The 19,424-nt window shown below is 44.5% G+C and overlaps 1 protein-coding gene across 1 annotated transcript in view; it reads left to right on the forward strand.

The window, feature by feature from the left end:
• Positions 1-211: 211 nt before the first annotated feature.
• LOC137384652 (protein YIPF5-like) overlaps positions 212-19,424 on the forward strand; it is a 74,723-nt gene continuing 55,510 nt past the window's right edge. The window contains exons 1-3 of the mRNA XM_068058897.1: positions 212-320; positions 5,348-5,376; positions 9,810-9,954. Of these exons, the coding sequence (XP_067914998.1) occupies positions 212-320; positions 5,348-5,376; positions 9,810-9,954 (283 nt within the window). The remainder of the gene's footprint in view (positions 321-5,347; positions 5,377-9,809; positions 9,955-19,424) is intronic.

The following is a 19,424-nucleotide window of genomic DNA, read 5'->3' on the forward strand; positions in this document are numbered from 1 at the left end:
TTGCAATGAACACAAGTAAAAAGTATCAGGAGAGTAGCCTGCTTGGTAACATAGTTTTACCACCACTCTTCATCCTCCAGCTCTGAGGAAGATTGCATGCACTACTGAGACTTTTATATTTCACCCTTCCAGGATAATCCACTAATGATACTTGATTTCAGCATGGAAGCTTAATTACATTATCATTGTTTTCCAGGAATTTTTTTTCAGAATGTCGACCTTTGAGCAGCTTAATCCAGATTTTTACCAATCAAATTATGATATTAATGACCAACAGCAAACCTCGTATGACTATGGAGGCAGCAGCGGTCCTGATTCAAGTAGGTAAGCCAATTTGTATCATTACGTAGAGTCACATAGCTTGTTACAGCACAGAAACAGGCCATTCGGCCCAACAGCTCCATGTCGGTATTTATGCACTGCATAAACCTCCTCTCACCCTTCTTCATCTAACCCCATCAACATAACCTTCTATTCCTTTCTGCCTCATTTGTTTATCTAGCTTCCTCTTAAATGCAGCTTTACTATTTGCTTCAGCTACTCCTTGTGGCCATGTGAGCCGCATGGAAGATGGCAGGATCCCCAAGACGCATTGTACAGCGAGCTCGTCACTGGTATCAGACTCACCGGTCGTCCATGTCTCCGCTTTAAAGACGTCTGCAAACGCGACATGAAGTCCTGTGACATTGACCACAAGTCGTGGGAGTCAGTTGCCAGTGATCGCCAGAGCTGGCGGACAGCCATAAAGGCGGGGCTAAAGAGTGGCAAGTTGAAGAGACTTAGCAGTTGGCAGGAAAAAAGACAGAAGTGCAAGGAGAGAGCCAACTGTGTAACAGCCCCGACAACCAATTTTTTCTGCAGCACCTGTGGAAGAGTCTGTCACTCTAGAATTGGCCTTTATAGCCACACCAGGCGCTGCTTCACAAACCACTGACCACCTCTAGGCGCTTACCCATTGTCTCTTGAGACAAGGAGGCCAAAGAGGAGAGGAAAGAGAACTCCTTGTGTTACTGAGTTCCATATACTAACCATTCTCTGGGGAAAGAAGTTTCTCATGAGATCTTTATTTGATTTTTAGTGACTATCTTATATTTATGACCCCTAGTTTTGGTCTCCCCCACAAGTGGAAATATCTTCTATATCTCTAAACTATCAAACCTACACTTTCATAACCTTAAAAACCTTTATTTATTGTGCTAACTGTCCCCTGAGGCAACATATTCTGGCCTTAGTCACTATTGTACTCTGCGGTACTTTAGTGAAGGCCTTTTCAAAATCCAAAAATATTGGGCTTGATTTTAAAGGGTCCCTGATGCGGGGAACAGTGGCGGGGGTGGGGGAATGAAGATCGCTATGGACGAGGCCCGCCACCAACCCCGATGCCGGCAGGACGTGGCCCGATCTCAACAGAGGTGGAGAGGCCTTGTGGCGACCACCCCGCCGCTCAGCAACAGGTCCACGATTTCCATATGTAAATAAATTAACCTACCTGAATTAATGGAGGTCCCATCGCCTCCTTATTTGCTGCACTGATCTTCATTCTGGCGGCCAGTAATGCCATGCCCTCGAATCCCCGTCCGGGAAACGAGGCATGGCTCCTGAGGGGAGGCTCCCTCCTGAAGTCCCCAGCATTACAGTTGCCAGACTTCAGCCAATTCGATTCACTCCGCGTTATATTAAGAAATGACTGAAGGCACTGGATACTACGAAGGCTATGGGTCCTGACAATATTCTGGTAATAGTACTGAAGACCTGTGCTCCAGAACTTGCTGCACCCCTAGCCAAGCTGTTCCAGTATAGCTACAACACTGGCATCTACCCTGCAATGTGGAAAATTGCCCAGGTATGTCCTGTACACAAAAAGCAGGACAAGCCCAACCCGGCCAATTACCGCCCCATCAGTCTCCTCTCAATCATTAGCAAAGTGATGGAAGGTGTCATCAACAGTGCCATCAAGCAGCACTTGCTTCGCAATAAGCTGCTCAGTAATACCCAGTTTGGGTTCCGACAGGGCCACAGCACCTGATCTCATTACAGCCTTGGTTCAAAGATGGACAAAAGAGCTGAACTCAAGAGGAGAGGTGAGAGTGACTGCCCTTGACATCAAGGCAGCATTTGACCAAGTATGGCATCAAGGAGCCCGAGTAAAACTGGAGTCAATAGGAATCAAGGGAAAACTCTCTGCTGGTTAGAGTCATACCTAGTGCAAAGCAAGAGGCTGTGGTTGTTGGAGGTCAATCATCTGAGCTCCAGGACATCACTGCAGGAGTTCCTCAGAGTAGTGTCCTAGACCCAACCATCTTCAGCTGCTTCATCAATGACCTTCCTTCAATCATAAGCTCAGAAGTGGGGATGTTCGCTGATGATTGCACAATGTTCAGCACCATTCGCGACTCCTCAGATACTGAAGCAGTCCGTGTAGCAATGCAGCAAGATCTGGACAATATCCAGGCTTGGGCTGATAAGTGGCAAGTAACATTTGCACCACACAAGTGCCAGGCAATGACCATCTCCAACAAGAGAGAATCTTGCCATCTCACCTTGACATTCAATGACATTACCATCGCTGAATCCCCCACTATCAACATTCTAGAGGTTACCATTGACCAGAAACAGAACTGGAGTAGCCATATAAATACCGTGGCTACAAGAGCAAGTCAGAGGCTAGGAATCCTGAGGCGAGTAACTCACCTGACTCTCCAAAGCCTGTCCACCATCTACAAGGCACAAGTCAGGAGTGTGATGGCATACTCTCCACTTGCCTGGATGGGTGCAGCTCCAACAACACTCAAGAAGCTCGACACCATCCAAGACAAAGCAGCCCGCTTGATTGGCACACCATCCACAAACATTCACTCCCTCCACCACCGACGCACAGTGGCAGCAGTGCGTACCATTTACAAGATGCACTGCAGCAACGCACCAAGGCTCCTTAGACAGCACCTTCCAAACCCATGACCTCTACCAACTCGAAGGACAAGGGCAGCAGATACATGGGAACATCACCACCTCCAAGTTCCCCTCCAAGTCACAACCATCCTGACTTGGAACTATATCACTGTTCCTTCACTGTCGCTGGGTCAAAATCCTGGAACTCCCTTCCTAACAGCATTGTGGGTGTACCTACCTCACATGGACTGCTGCGGTTCAAGAAGGCAGCTCACCACCACCTTCTCATGGGCTATTAGGGATGGGCAATAAATGCTGGCAGTTCCCATGAATGAATGAAAAAAAGGTACCTTTCTTAATGTGGGGTGGGGAGGAGCAGGGTCAAACTATTTGGATTGTTTGGGGGGGATGATGGGAAGGGGTAAAGGACAAAGGTTCTGAACTTTGGTGGGGGAGGAAAGGATATATATTCACAGTAGGTATTCCAGGAGGGGAAAGGGCAGGAATCATGTGTAATGCCATTTGGGGGGGGTGTGGGTGCGGGGTGGGAGAGGACATGGAAATATTTTTTCATTCATTTTTATTACCTTTACATTGACTGTGTCTTTAAAAATTTAAATGGTCATTTCGGGCAGTAAACCCTTTAAAAGTGGCGCCGGCGCCTGCGCATTGGTGCTGGATGCCTTGCCAGGGACGGCTCACCCGCCCCCTCCCCGTTATCGGGGTGGGGGTGGTCACCCCGACCATGCGAATGAGCCCCCACGTTTGGAATCGTGGCTGCTCAGCGACTTGCGCCCCATCTGTGTGGGCTGCCATATTTTTCGCCTGCCACCTATTTCAGCAGCGGGTTTTCAAAATGCAGCTCATTATCTCAACTGCATTACTGCATTTGAATTTGTCTATCAAGAAAAATTAATCAATGCATACATCTATTTTCTGAAACTGCTCTTATGATACACATTTTATTAAGATGCTCAGAAAATTGTTTAAACTAATGTGGCAGGGGGATGGGAACCAATTGAGGTCAGTTGACAGTAAGGAGGTAGTAACAAAAGCCTGTAAGGAACTAGATAATGAAGTCAGTGTGACTAAGGGGAAGAACAGGCAGGGAGCAGATGATGAATATAAAGGGACTGGTGGTCTGAGGTGCATTTGTTTTAATGCAAGAAGTGTAGTAGGTAAGGCAGATGAACTTAGGGCTTGGATTAGTACCTGGGAGTATGATGTTATTGCTATTACTGAGACTTGGTTGAGGGAAGGGCATGATTGGCAACTAAATATCCCAGGATATCGATGCTTCAGGCGGGATAGAGAGGGAGGTAAAAGGGGTTGAGGAGTTGCATTACTGGTCAAAGAGGATATCACAGCTGTGCTGAAGGAGGGCACTATGGAGGACTCGAGCAGTGAGGCAATATGGACAGAACTCAGAAATAGGAAGGGTGCGGTAACAATGTTGGGGCTGTACTACAGGCCTCCCAACAGCGAGCGTGAGATAGAGGTACAAATATGTAAACAGATTATGGAAAGATGTAGGAGCAACAGGGTGGTGGTGATAGGAGATTTTAATTTTCCCAACATTGACTGGGATTCGCTTAGTGTTAGAGGTCCAGATGGAGCAGAATTTGTAAGGAGCATCCAGGAAGGTTTTCTAGAGCAGTATGTAAATAGTCCAACTCGGGAAGGGGCCATACTGGACCTGGTGTTGGGGAATGAGCCCGGCCAGGTTGTTGAAGTTTCAGTAGGGGACTACTTTGGGAATAGTGATCACAATTCCGTAAGCTTTAAAATACTCATGGACAAAGACGAGAGTGGTCCTAAAGGAAGAGTGCTAAATTGGGGGAAGGCCAACTATACCAAAATTCGGCAGGAGCTGGGAAATGTAGATTGGGAGCAGCTGTTTGAAGGTAAATCCACATGTGATATGTGGGAGGCTTTTAAAGAGAGGTTGATTAGCGTTCAGGAGAGACATGTTCCTGTGAAAATGAGGGATAGAAATGGCAAGATTAGGGAACCATGGATGACAGGTGAAATTGTGAGACTAGCTAAGAGGAAAAAGGAAGCATACATAAGGTGTAGGCGGCTGATGAAAGACGAAGCTTTGAAAGAATATCGGGAATGTAGGACCAATCTGAAACGAGGAATTAAGAGGGCTAAAAGGGGTCATGAAATATCTTTAGCAAACAGGGTTAAGGAAAATCCCAAAGCCTTTTATTCATATATAAGGAGAAAGAGGGTAACTAGAGAAAGGATTGGCCCACTAAAGGACAAAGGAGGAATGTTATGCTTGGACTCAGAGAAAATGGGTGAGATTCCAAACGAGTACTTTGCATCGGTATTCACCGAGGAGAGGGACATGACGGATGTTGAGGTTAGGAACAGATGTTTGATTACTCTAGGTCAATTCGGCATAAGGAGGGAGGAAGTGTTGGGTATTCTAAAGGGCATTAAGGTGGACAAGTCCCCAGGTCCGGATGGGATCTATCCCAGGTTACTGAGGGAAGCGAGAGAGGAAATAGCTGGGGCCTTAACAGATATCTTTGCAGCATCCTTAAACACGGGTGAGGTCCCGGAGGACTGGAGAATTGCTAATGTTGTCCCCTTGTTTAAGAAGGGTAGCAGGGATAATCCAGGTAATTATAGACCGGTGAGCCTGACGTCAGTGGTAGGGAAGCTGCTGGAGAAGATACTGAGGGATAGGATCTATTCCCATTTGGAAGAAAATGGGCTCATCAGTGATAGGCAACATGGTTTTGTGCAGGGAAGGTCATGTCTTACCAACTTAATAGAATTCTTTGAGGAAGTGACAAAGTTGATTGATGAGGGAAGGGCTGTCGATGTCATATACATGGACTTCAGTAAGGCGTTTGATAAGGTTCCCCATGGCAGGCTGATGGAGAAAGTGAAGGCGCTTGGGGTCCAAGGTGTACTAGCTAGATGGATAAAGAACTGGCTGGGCAACAGGAGACAGAGAGTAGCAGTGGAAGGGAGTTTCTCAAAATGGAGACGTGTGACCAGTGGTGTTCCACAGGGATCCGTGCTGGGACCACTGTTGTTTGTGATATACATTAATGATTTGGAGGAAAGTATAGGTGGACTGATTAGCAAGTTTGCAGACGACACTAAGATTGGTGGAGTAGCAGATAGTGAAGGGGACTGTCAGAGAATACAGCAGAATATAGATAGATTAGAGAGTTGGGCAGAGAAATGGCAGATGGAGTTCAATCAGGGCAAATGCGAGGTGATGCATTTTGGAAGATCCAATTCAAGAGTGAACTATACAGTAAATGGAAAAGTCCTGGGGAAAATTGATGTCCAGAGAGATTTGGGTGTTCAGGTCCACTGTTCCCTGAAGGTGGCAACGAAGGTAAATAGAGTGGTCAAGAAGGCATACGGCATGCTTTCCTTCATCGGACGGGGCATTGAGTACAAGAGTTGGCAGGTCATGTTACAGTTGTATAGGACTTTGGTTCGGCCACATTTGGAATACTGCGTACAGTTCTGGTCGCCACATTATCAAAAGGATGTGGATGCTTTGGAGAGGGTGCAGAGGAGGTTCACCAGGATGTTGCCTGGTATGGAGGGCGCTAGCTATGAAGAGAGGTTGAGTAGATTAGGATTATTTTCATTAGAAAGACGGAGGTTGAGGGGGGACCTGATTGAGGTGTACAAAATCATGAGAGGTATAGACAGGGTGGACAGCAAGAGGCTTTTTCCCAGAGTGGGGGTTTCAATTACTAGAGGACACGAGTTCAAAGTGAAAGGGGAAATGTTTAGGGGGGATATGCGTGGAAAGTTCTTTACGCAGAGGGTGGTGGGCACCTGGAACGCGTTGCCAGCGGAGGTGGTAGACGCGGGCACGATGGAGTCTTTTAAGATGTATCTAGACAGATACATGAATGGGCAGGAAGAAAAGAGATACAGAACCTTAGAAAATAGGCGACATGTTTAGAGAGAGGATCTGGATCGGCGCAGGCTTGGAGGGCCGAAGGGCCTGTTCCTGTGCTGTAATTATCTTTGTTGTTTTTTTTGTTTGTCCTTGCAAAAGAAATCAGGCCTTTAAATGTTTGGATCTAGTGTGGATCTGTTCATCATGATTCTAGGCTACTTTCTCCTGAAAGAAGAAGAATGACATCCCTGTGTACAATTTTACAGGCTTCATTTATGTTACAAATGAAAGATCAATATTCCTAGTGTGGAAGAGCTCCAGATATTATTCCTATGAACACACATTACCAAAAGCATTTCCTAGTTGTAAGGAACCTGTACATCCTAAGTGTCCTCATTCTGGCTTTTACCATACCAGGACAGCATCTGGGTAACCTCATGCTACTGCTTAGCTTCTTCCAATATGAAATGTCTGCTTTATTATATGTCTACTTGTGGGAGGTGCATGTAATGCATAATAATGCATTTGGCCGACCTTTGCAGATCTCTCAGCTCTACCATCTTCTTCTTGATATCCTTCCAGTTGTGCAAGCTGGAGACAGCATTGACTCATATCAAAACCTCCTTGTATGCCTGCTGCAACAGGAACTTTGGGATGAAGTAATGGCTTGCAGCTCAATACAATCTGTCCCTTCTCTCCCTTATTGGTAGCAGTGGGCCTTTCAAGGCCTCATTGATGAACTTTGCTTACCCTGATAAGAACCCTGCATGTCTGAAGGACTCTTCTGTGACATTTCAGGGATGGATGCTTAGTGCACTTAAGAAATACTACTCTGTATTAACGTATGTCCCTCCCTATTAGATAGCCTGCTGATTTCATGCTAAAGCATATGTTTTAACACACATATTAGATCATTAAAATTAGTGATAATGAGCTTCCTTTGTACTTCTCAACAATCAATCTTTGATTAACACACTAAGAGTAGATTGTGGGCTGTAATTTCAGTTTACTTTGTCCATAAGCCCTTTAATCATTTCAAAGTTACTTTTTTGTAAGACAATGCAAATACATTGTAGATTGACCAGTCACATAATTACTGGGAGGAGCTTATTCTCCCCTTCAGACCTCTCGGTTAACCTCAGTTATGTTTCATAATATTATTAAGAATTTATTTCACATACAGACTAAAGGTCATATACACGGCTATTGGATAAACCACAAATACAAAAGCAAAATACTGCCAATGCCGGAAATCTGAAATATAGACAGAAAATGCTAGAAATACTCAGCAGGTCTGCCAGCATCTGTGGAGAGAGAAACAGAGTGAACAGAGTTCTACTTAGGTAATGAAAAATGGCTGCCACTATTTGTCAATTAGACTGAACTGAACAGAATATGGGGAATGGGCTAAAAAGTGGCAGACATCAAATCAGTATTAGTAAGTTTGAGGTGTGATTCTCATTTTAAAAAACAGCAATAATTATACTCAGAATGGGAGTGGGCTTGGTGCTGTGGAAGAGCAGAGGGATTTGAGGATATAGGTTCACAGTAGCAGCTCTGTAAAAACAGCAAATGGAATTATAGGTTTATTTCAAGAGATATGGAACATAAAACTTGCGAGATTATAATCCACCTATATAAAACTTTAATGAGATCTTAGTTAGAGTTTTAGGAGCTGTGGAACAAAGGGATTTGAGCATCTATGTATAAAAATCACTAAAAACTAGTACGTATACACAGTAGGGAGATGGTGATGAAGTGGTAATGTCACTGAACTAGTAATCCAGGCTAATGCTCTGGGGACAAGGATTCAAATCCTACCATGGCATTGTGGAGTTTAAATTCAATTAATAAATTAATAAATATTAATATTAATTAATAAATCAGAAATTGAAAGTCTCAGTAATGGTGCCATGAAACTACCATTGATTGTTGAAAAAACTGAACTGGTTCACTAATCTCCTTTAGGGAAGGAAATCTGCTGTCCTTACCTGGTCTGGCCTACATTTGACTCCAGACCCACAGAAATGTGGTTGATTCTTAAATGCCCTCTGAAATGGTCTAGAAAGCCACTCAGTTGTCAAGGGCAATTAGGGATGTGCAACAAATGCTGGCCTTGCCAGTGATACCCACATCCCATGAAAGAATAAAATAAAAGTAATCACCCCTGTCTCTCTTCCTTCTTTGCCCAACCTCTCCTCCCCTCTTGCCCTGTACAATTTGTCTCCTCTCTCATGATCCAATTATCCCCCCACCCTCTAGAGCTGATGGACCTGAATAACACTCTGTTAGAGTCATAGAGAGATACAGCACTGAAACAGGACCTTCAGCCCACTGAGTCTGCGCTGACCAACAATGACCCATTTATACTAATCCTACACTAATCCCATATTCTCTATCACATTGTCTTACCACCTACCTACACTAGGGGCAATTTACAATGGCCAATTTACCTATCAACCTGCAAGTCTTTGGCTGTGGGAGGAAACCAGAGCACCCAGTGGAAACCTACACAGTCACAGGGAGAACTTGTAAACTCCACACAGACAGTACCCAGAACTGAACCCGGGTCGCTGGAGCTGTGAGGCTAACCACTGTGCCACTATACTGGCCACTGTGTAACCACAGGAGATTAACTAGTAGCCCATTAAAGATTGTAGACATTGCAGAGTCTCATTTAACTTTCAAGTTCAGAAGACAACTAGAAACCACATATCCTATACTGCCAATTTTTATAGTGTCAGGTGCACTCCTGAAAAAAATAACTTTCTTACTACTCAGCCTTCTATTTTCCATCTGGTTTTCTCTAATAGTATCCAAGCATTTCAGCAACAAATTGCACCTTAATTTCACTGCCCTGAAACTTAACAAATAAATAATTAGGAATGTTATCTTTTCTTTGACATAATAGATATTTCCTTTTAAATCGATTCATGTTTTAAATGAGTTATTACAGGTGTTTGATATTTTTATCTTAATAAGGACTTCTGCTCTGTGAATATCTTACAGTGAATTTGAAAATGGACATCCACAGCCCAAAATATTTGTTCCGTCAGAAATGATACCGTCTTCTCATCTGTTTGCGGGACGTATCTTACAGCCTCCTGAGATGTACACTCCCTTTAGTCCATCTTCTGCAATATATGATGACACTGATGATGAACCACCACTTTTAGAAGGTAATAATTTAAAATGTTAACTTTCAGGATTGGACCATTGCAATCTGCACAACAGATGCAGGGCTCCTTTTGCATTTTTCCACACTGTTATGAAGGTGCTTCTTTTTAAAAAAAAAAATTGAGGATTTGTGTGTTAGAATTGTGGAAGGACACTTGAGGTCTTGTTTGAAAACGACCTTTACTGGAAGTCACATTCCTTAAGCACAATCAACAACTTGGAGACTTGAGGGAGATGTTTACAGAGAAATGACAGGTCAAGATTTATAAGGGTCAGGAGTTGGTTTGGCTTCTGAGATATTGGGCTGAATTTTACAAGCCCTCTGACGTCGAGGGTCTTGATGGGGGTGGCCGGGGGGGGTGGGGGGGCAGAAAATCCTTCTGGGGGAGGCCCGTCATGGGCTTCGATGCCGGGAAGGCTCGGCCACATTTACCGGCAGCGGCAAGGCCTCGGGGCGGCCCCCTTGCTGCTCGGCAGCAAAGCCTTAATCTAAATATATTAACGCCATTACAATTAATGAATAAACACTTACCTGGTAGCGATGGCCATCCCATGCCGATATTCCAGCCGGTTGCCGGAAGGCCCATGCCTTTGGACCTCCGTTCGGAATTTTACGCGATTGGCGGAGGGGATGCTGGGAAGGGATTGAAGGGTAAAGTGGAGGTTGTTCAGGCAGGAAAGGTTGGAATCTAATTTTTAATTTTATTGGCTGGAATGGGCTATATAGATATTGAGTACTCAATGGGGGTGGGAGAGGGGATTTAAACTGATAATAAAGTTTCCACTTTAATGTTTTCACACCTGTCACTTTAAAAATTTACATTAAACTGTAGGACTTGAAGCCCTTTAAAAATGGCACTGGCGCCTGCGCAGTGGTGCGGGATGCTGTTGCCGGGGATGGAGCGCCCGCCCCTTTTACATCATTGAGAGCAGCCACTCCGCCCCCTCCATGCTAATGAGCCCCCATGCGTAATGTTAAAATTTAGCCCATTGTTTTGACTTTCTGGTTGGGGTGTGGACTGTGTTTGTAAGCAGTTGGAGACCAGCCTGCCAAGAGAAAACCACCCAGCTCATCTCTTTCCCCCTGTCTCTGCGAAACGCTGCAAAGATCCAGGGCTGGAGTTTACCAGTCCCCCGACGTCGGGCATCATGGTGGGGGGGGGGGGCCTGGAAAATACTTCCGGGAGAGGCCCACCATGGACCTCGACGCCGGGAAGGCCCCACCCCATATTACCGGCGGTGGCAAGGCCTCATGGCAGCCCCACCACCGCTTGGCAATGGGAACCCAATTAAAATATTTTAATTTATTTAAATTACATGAATAAAGACCTACCTTGTCGCGACGGCTGTCCTGCTCCGATAGACCTGACGGTTGCCGGAACTCCCGCGCCTTCAGATCTCCGTTTGGAGATCTGAGGCGGAACACTGGTGGGGAGCGGGGAGGAGTGAAGTTTTCAGGGCGGGGGGTGGAACATGGAGAAAACTCTTGCTATTGGTTGAGGGGATCGTGGGAAGGGGTTGAAGGTCAAAGTTAATGAACTTTGTGGGGGGGAGGTTTGGCAACGGAAGAAAAGTTTTTTAGGGTAGAGAGCAATTAATAAAGTGATTAGTCATGGGGGGGGTGGTGGAGAAGGGATTGAAACTGTGAATAGATCTTTATATTTAATTTTCTCTCCCCTTTCACTTTAAGTAGTGAAATGATGCGGAAGGGTCTGAAGCCCTTTAAAAATGGTGCCGCGCCTGCACTGTGGCGCTGGACACCACTGTTGGGGATGGAACGCCCACCCCCTCTATGTCATTGGGGCAAGCAGTCAACCCCAGACATGAAAATGATCCGCCGTGCGAAATACTGCAGTGGTTCCGCGGGGCAAATCCTGCGTGTGCACCCCGCCTCTTTTGAACTCGGTGGCGAGCTTGGAAAATTCTGACCCCAGTGTGGGAGAGCTAAAACCCCCGATGCTGCATTTCTCCTGAGACGCTCCTGGAAGACCTGCCAGATTAATTGTCGATGTCACCTGAAAAGAGCTGCTCGAGAAAAAGATCCCAGTGACCCGTCTATGTGTTCTCAGATGCCAGATTGTATGCCATTTTGCGACACAACACATCTCATCTGTTTTCTTCAAGAATGAACAAGTATTTGGCCAAAGTATTCTTTTTTTTCTTTGTTTTGTAAAAGAGCTCCACAGAGAGAATTTAAAAAAAATCTTTATCCAGGATGTGTGTGAGTGTGTGTGGGGTATTTTAAAAGGAACTTCCATATTTCAATCTGTGTGTTAATGCTTTGCCTCTTTACTGGATAAGTCTTGTTTGATAATAAACTGATAATTTTGTTGTTTATTGAAGAAACCTGGTTGGTGTACTTTATTTTAGGATAAAGAGTAGAGTATTGACTGCATCAGTAACTGGGTAAACATTTGACTATATGTTGTGACCTGTGGAGAAGTGGAACCAGAAAAGACAGTGCACTCCTCCCACTTCAGTTGTAACAACACAGTGAGTTACTGATCTCAGATATGCTGTTGTATTTAGATGCTGAAGGTGGACACGTTGTTCAAAGGGAGGAATGGTCAGATAAAAAGTCACCATAAACTCCTTTCCACCATTAGTGGCTGGTCATACAATAGTCTTGGTGCAAATCTGTGAGAAGGTCTGTCTTCTCAATCGGGATTGTAGGTGTGAGAGAGACCTGATAAAGTTCCTTCTCATTTTAAAAGGTCTGGAAAGTTTGGTTCTGGGCAACCTCATTGCTCCAAAGCTCAGCTTTACTGTGCTTTTATGGCAATATTAAACTTGACCTTCATATTCTAAATCATGAAGGATGCTTGTCATATTTTTGGGTTTTATGCTAGATATTTCCTTAGGTTTAATATCACTGTCCTCTTCTGTCAGCAAACCTTCTGTCCTTTACTGACCAAGGTGGACCTTATTCTGGTACCTAAGCAATAGTAACACCCAGGGATCAATAATAGAGAACCCTTATCTTGTACATAGGCCAGTGGAATGCAACAGGTGCCACCGATAATTCTCCATTCTACAAATGGGGGAATCCACTTTTAGTCCATTCCCCCAAATTCTACCAGACCTGATAGCTCTGAAGTTCTGAACCAACAAATTGTTTTATTTAAATAAGATAGATGAATGAAGAGTGTATGGATGAAATAGTGAAACAAGCAACATACAATCCATTATCCTCCTCATTAAGTTAAATAATAATGATGTCATGCTCTTCCTCTTTAAAGTTAAACTCTGATTTTAACTCAGGCCATGAATTGGGAGTGCCAAAGTGGGTGATAAATCATCCATGCCACCCCACCCCGCCCCTAAAGATTGGGAGATTTTAACTCTCAGGTCCCAATGTCATGCTCCAATACTGACTCCTGCCTAAACCAGTGGGAATAACCTAATCGCTAGTGGGCGAGAATCAAAATCAGGGGGTAAGGTCAGCTTTTGCCTGGATTCCATGCTGATCTCTGGCTGGTGGTGGATCAATAAAGTCCATGATTAGAGCCAGGTGGGGAAGGGAGGACCAAGCTATCCTTGTGGGGTCAGGAGGAACACTTCAACCAGCTTTCACTGGGCAAATTCAAAACTCTACGGCCCTAAGTCGAGTCTGCAGGGAAAATGCTATGCATATCGCAATTAGATCATTCCGAGGTAACTTCAGTATGTAAATAGGCCCCTGCTCCTCTGGGGCAGAGGACCTTCCCATGACTGAATTCAGGCAAATTAAGATGAGGCAGGACCATGTCAATAGTAGCAGAGGATGGGAAGAGGAAATTCAGTGCAGGTTTTTAAAGTTACGAAGAATTTTTACAAAGTGTTACAACCAGGTGAGAAAGGTGTCTAGGGGTCCCTCTCAGCCTTCACCTGGTCTTACCATAACAGGGTTTTATTTTTAAACACACTCTGTTTTCAGCTCCCCCTTGGTGAATTCTTGTTCACCGCTTTCCAATTATAAGGCAAAAAAAAACAGCACAAACAGGCTTTCTTAGGTTTAAAGAAGAAAAGTTGAAATTTATGAAACTTAAACCTAAACTCTAATTTGGTTAACGCCTAAGGATACACGACAGGCCCACGCTAGCATGCACACTCGATACACACATGCAGATAAAGACAGAAAGAAAACAGAAGAAATAAAGTGGAAAAGTTTGAGGCAATATTTGAGGAGGTTTTTTGTGTTACAGTTCTTTGAGCTCACTGTAGAGTCCTTTATTGTAGGTAGATCTTGCTTTTCGTTGGAGCCCAGTATTCTTCTTCAACCATGTTCACTGTAGGCGACTTTTCTCTCTTGGGTTTCATGTGTCTTCAGTGGATTCAGAGGCTTGTGAGAAAGAGATGGGAGCAGTCAGGAGAGATCTTCTCAGTCCAGGAGCATTCTGCTTTTTGCCCAAGCTGTTTGTACAAATTCAAAAAATTCAATGTAAGACACAGAAAAAAACATGCATTTCTCTCATTTATTCCCATTCATTCATAAATCCTAAAATGTATTACAACTTGTCTTCTCTTGCTGCCTGTGCTGCTTTAATTTCCCCCTTTTTGGCATCCCAATAAACATGTGGTTCTTTTTTTTGGGGAAGTTTCTCTTCCTTTTGCCCATTTCCATGGATGCCTAGGGTTGTTGTTCCTGCTGAGGTAATTTTTCTTTAAAAAAGTCAGTAATGGGCAGGTCTATACTAAACTTTCTTTCAGTGCTTTGCTGAGTCATGCAAAGGCTTTTGACTTCTGGGGATGGTAGGTTCACTTTTTTTTCTGACTGTGGGGGAGGATTCTTTGCTAATCACTCGTTTGTCCCAACGGACACTCCTGCCTGCAGGTGTTTGTGTAGGCTCTACTGCACTCGCCTGTGGCACTTCAACTAGGTGAGGCATCACCCCCATGGTTTCTCTGCCTCCTAGATGTATTTATTTGTCTCTGCAGGTTCCTGTAAATGCTGTTAGCAACTCTGGTAGGGTGTATCTAGAGTCTGCATTTACATAGGAGGATGTGGGGTCTGACATTTCACATTTTTCGGAGTTGGCTGACAGGACAATAGGGGTTTTCATCCGGGATTCTTCCTGGACTTCCTTTAACCTGCCCTCTTGCTCACTTTTTCCCCTTCTCTGTCTAACCTTTGGCCTAACTATCCCTTTTCGTTCTCAACGGGGCTCCCTTACAGTTCACCAGCCCTCTGCTGGAGGGTCCTCCGAACACCGGTTCACTGTAGGTTGTGGTTTCCCCTCAAGCTGGCACATGTGGCAACTCCTGCAGTACTCCACCATACCTTTGTGGAGTTATGGCCAGTCAAACTGCTGTCTTATCCGGGCTTTGGTCTTTTGTATACTGGCATGTACAGCCACTATATCTCGTGGGCCCTTCTTAATATTTCTCTCCGGTACCTCTGTGGCACCACTAATTGTTGAACTACTGCCCACTCCTTGCCCTCAGGTCTGTGAGGAGAACTCCATTTCCTCATCAGTACCCCATTCTTTAAATAGTAGCAATCAGGGACTCTAAAATAAAAGCAAAATACTGCAGATGTTGGAAATCTGAAATTAAAGCAAGAAATGCTGGAAATACTCAGCAGGTCTGGCAGCATCTGTGGAGAGAGAAGCAGAGTTAACGTTTCAGGTCAGTGACCCTTCTTCAGAACTAGCAGATATTAGAAATGTGAAAGGTTTTAAGCAAATAAAGCGGGGTGAGGCAAGAGATAACAAAGGAGAAGGTGTAGATAGGCTAAGGTCACAGAGAATATCTGCTAGTTCTGAAGAAGGGTCACTGACCTGAAACGTTAACTCTGCGTCTCTCTCCACAGATGCTGCCAGACCTGCTGAGTATTTCCAGCATTTCTTGTTTTTATTGCAATCATGGACTCCCTCTGTTTCACTTTCAGACTGGGCAACCTGTTCTAACTCTCACAATACTGGGTCATTTCACTGAGCCTCAGCTAGGGAAAATCCATTTAATTAATTCCCTGGGTCTCCTAACTTTCCAAAGAAAGTCTCGGCCAGGCAGACTTCATGGTCATCTGCCTGCAGTGCCAAAGCAGTCTCCTCTGGGGGAGTTGGTTTGATCATGGCCTGATCCACTACGCATTCAGGGAAATTGCAGGGGTCCATCTCCTGCCACTGCCCTGTTTCTCTGACCTCCTGTGGTCTTTCTTTCACTGCTGAAGGGGCTACCACCTTCACCCCCGCCAGATCATTACCTAGCAGCAGGTCAACCCCGTCCACAGGCAAACTAGGGGCAATCTCTATAGGGTCACTGATCCCGAAACTAGGTCGCACTCCAGGTGACCCGGTGTACAGGTACAGGCATACACTGCCCTCCAATACCATTCACCACCATTCTGATGTTTACTGCACTCTCTGGAGGGGAGATCAGGCCTTTTCCCAGTAAAAGGGATCTAGTGGCCCCTGTGTCCCTGAGAATCACTAATCTTCTTAAACCTTGTTCACTGTAGGAAACTTTTCTCTTTTGGGGTTCATGTGTCTTCAGTAGATTCAGAGGCTTGTGAGAAAGAGATGGGAGCAGACAGACAGGAGAGACTATGGCGAGCCAGCCAGGAGAGATCTTCTCAGACCAGGAACATTCTGCTTTTTGCCCAAGCTGATTGTGCCAATTCAAAAAACTCAGGTTATCCAGCAGGTTAGTCATGTTACTAGCTGGTTTGACCATGTTCATTTGTGTATTCCACCATCTTAGCAGTCAACCTGAAATGCGAGCTCTCCCACCTTCAACATCTGCTGATCAAAAGTTCATTGTGGGTTGAATGTGTCAGGGAATGGCTGCTTTGTCCTTCCAAAAACTGTCTGTTAATATGCAAATGTATCTTCCAGCCACGGCTGATCTGTTTAACAAGTCCCTTCTTCACTCCAATAACATTTTAAAAATCAATGTTCATGGCAAAATTAATGTCCCTCATTCGTGGCAGGCCTGCGTGACAAAGGTGAATAGGGAACTACTGCACCAAAGCATCAGCCTAGATTATGTACTAGCATCCTGGTGTATGGGTTGAACAACAACAACTTGCATTTATATGGCAACTTTAACATAGTAAAAGGTCCCACAGGAGCATTATGAAACTAAATTTCATACCAATACACATGAGAAAATATTAAGACAGATGACCAAAAGGTAGGTTTAAAGGAATGTCTTAAAGGATGAAAGAGAGGTCGAGAGGCGATGAGGTTGAGGGAGGAAATTCCAAAGCTTAGGACCTAGGTAGCTGAAGGCACAGCTATTAATGGTGGAGTTACGAAAATGAGAACCGTCCAACTCAGAGGTGGAAATGCTACCAAATGAGCCAAAGTGGCCTTACAAGTGTTGTATTTATCCAAAGAACCATCAAGATTATTTTGGTGAAAGGGTGAAAACAGATGCTATTTGGGTGCTGTGCTAATAGGAAACACTTGTTTGAAAGTCTGGACTTAGCAGCAATTTTGGGGCTAACTGATGGTTATCATGATCGAAACATACTTGCAGCCACTAAAATGGACTTCAATATATTTAGCACTCAAGTGCTGATTAGAAGCAATTTTGTTGAAGCCGTATATGCAGCCTCCACCCGCCCACTTCCGCTGAAGTTACAGAGTGCTCTGGTTGGCAGACAAGTGAGCATTTAAGGATAGCACAGAGACTGAGAGAGAGCACACAGGTTCTCCAATGCAGCACTGGAGGTTACATACGAACATACAACTTAGGACCAGGAGTAGGCCACTCGGCCCTTCAAGCCTGCTCTGCCATTCAATAAGTTCATAGCCGAACTGATTTCTCCACATTTCCACCTACCCCGATAACCTTCCACCCCCTTGCTTATCAAGGATCTATCTACCTCTGCCTTAAAAATATTCAAAGACACTGCTTCTACCGTCTTTTGAGGAAAGGAATTCCAAAGACTCACGACCCTCTGAGAGAAAAATTTTCTCCTCATCTCTGTCTTCAATGGGCGACCCCTTATTTTTAAACAGTGACCCCAGTTCTAGATTCTCCCACAAGGGGAAACATCCTTTCCACATCCACCCTGTCAAGACCCCTCAGGATCTTATATGTTTCAATCAAGTCGCCTGTTACTGTTCTAAATTCCAGCGGATACAAGCTTAGTCTGTCCAATCTTTCCTCGTAAGACAGCCCGCCCATTCCAGGTATTAGCCGAGTAAACCTTCTCTGTACTGCCTCCAACACATTAACATCCTTCCTTAAATAAGGAGACCAGTACTGTACACAGTACTCCAGATGTGGTCTCACCAATGCCCTGTATTACCAAAGCATAACCTTTGTATTCAATTCCCCTTGCGATAAACGATAACATTCTATTAGCTTTCCTAGTTATGTGCTGTACCTGCAAACTAACCTTTTGTGATTCATGCACTAGGACATCCAGATCCCTCTGCATCTCAAAGCTCTGCAATCTCTCACCATTTAGATAATATGCTTCCTTTTTATTCTTCCTTCCAAGTGGACAATTTCACACTTTCCCACATCATACTCCATTTGCCAGGTCTTTGCCCACTCACTTAACCTATCTATATCCCTTTGTAGCCCTCTTATGTCCTCTTCACAAGTTACTTTCCTACTTATCTTTGTGTCATCAGCAAATTTAGCAACCATACCTTTGGTCCTGGGCGGCACAGTGGTGCAGTGGTTAGCACTGCAGCCTCTCAGCTCTAGTGACCCGGGTTCAGTTCTGGGTACTGTCTGTGTGGAGTTTGCAAGTTCTCCTTGTGTCTGCGTTGGTTTCCGCCGGGTGCTCCGGTTTCCTCCCACCTCCAAAAGACTTGCAGGTTGATAGGTAAATTGGCCATTGTATATTGCCCCTAGTGTAGGTAAGTGGTAGGAGAATGGTGGGGATGTGGTAGAGAATATGGGATTAATGTAGGATTAGTATAAATGGGTGGTTGTTGGTCGGCACAGACTTGGTGGGCCGAAGGGCCTGTTTCAGTGCCTAATCTCTAAATAAAAAAATAAAAATAAAGTCATTTATATAAATTGTAAAAAGTTGAGGCCCCAGCACAGATCCCTGTGGCACACCACTCGTTACATCTTGCCCACCAGAAAATGACCCATTTATGTCTCCTCTCTGTTTCCTGTTAGCTAGCCAATCTTCTATCAATGCCAATATGTTACCCCCTACACCATGAGCTTTTATTTTCTGCAATATCTTTGATGTGGCACCTTATCAAATGCCTTCTGGAAATCTAAGTACAATACATCCACCGGTTCCCCTTTATCCACAGCACATGTAACTCTCTCAAAGACCTCCAATAAATTGGTTAAACATGATTTCCCTTTCACAAAACCATATTGACTCTGTCTGATTACCTTGAATTTTTCTAAATACGTCTTTAATAATAGCTTCTAACATTTTTCCTAAGACAGATGTTAAGCTAACTGGCCTGTAGTTTCCTGCTTTCTGTCTCCCTCTCTTTTTGAATAAAAGAGGTACATTCGCTATTTTCCAATCTAATGGAACCTTCCCCGAATCTAGGGAATTTTG

This window comes from Heterodontus francisci, chromosome 1 (assembly GCF_036365525.1).
Source record: "Heterodontus francisci isolate sHetFra1 chromosome 1, sHetFra1.hap1, whole genome shotgun sequence".
In the NCBI taxonomy this organism is placed as follows: domain Eukaryota; kingdom Metazoa; phylum Chordata; class Chondrichthyes; order Heterodontiformes; family Heterodontidae; genus Heterodontus; species Heterodontus francisci.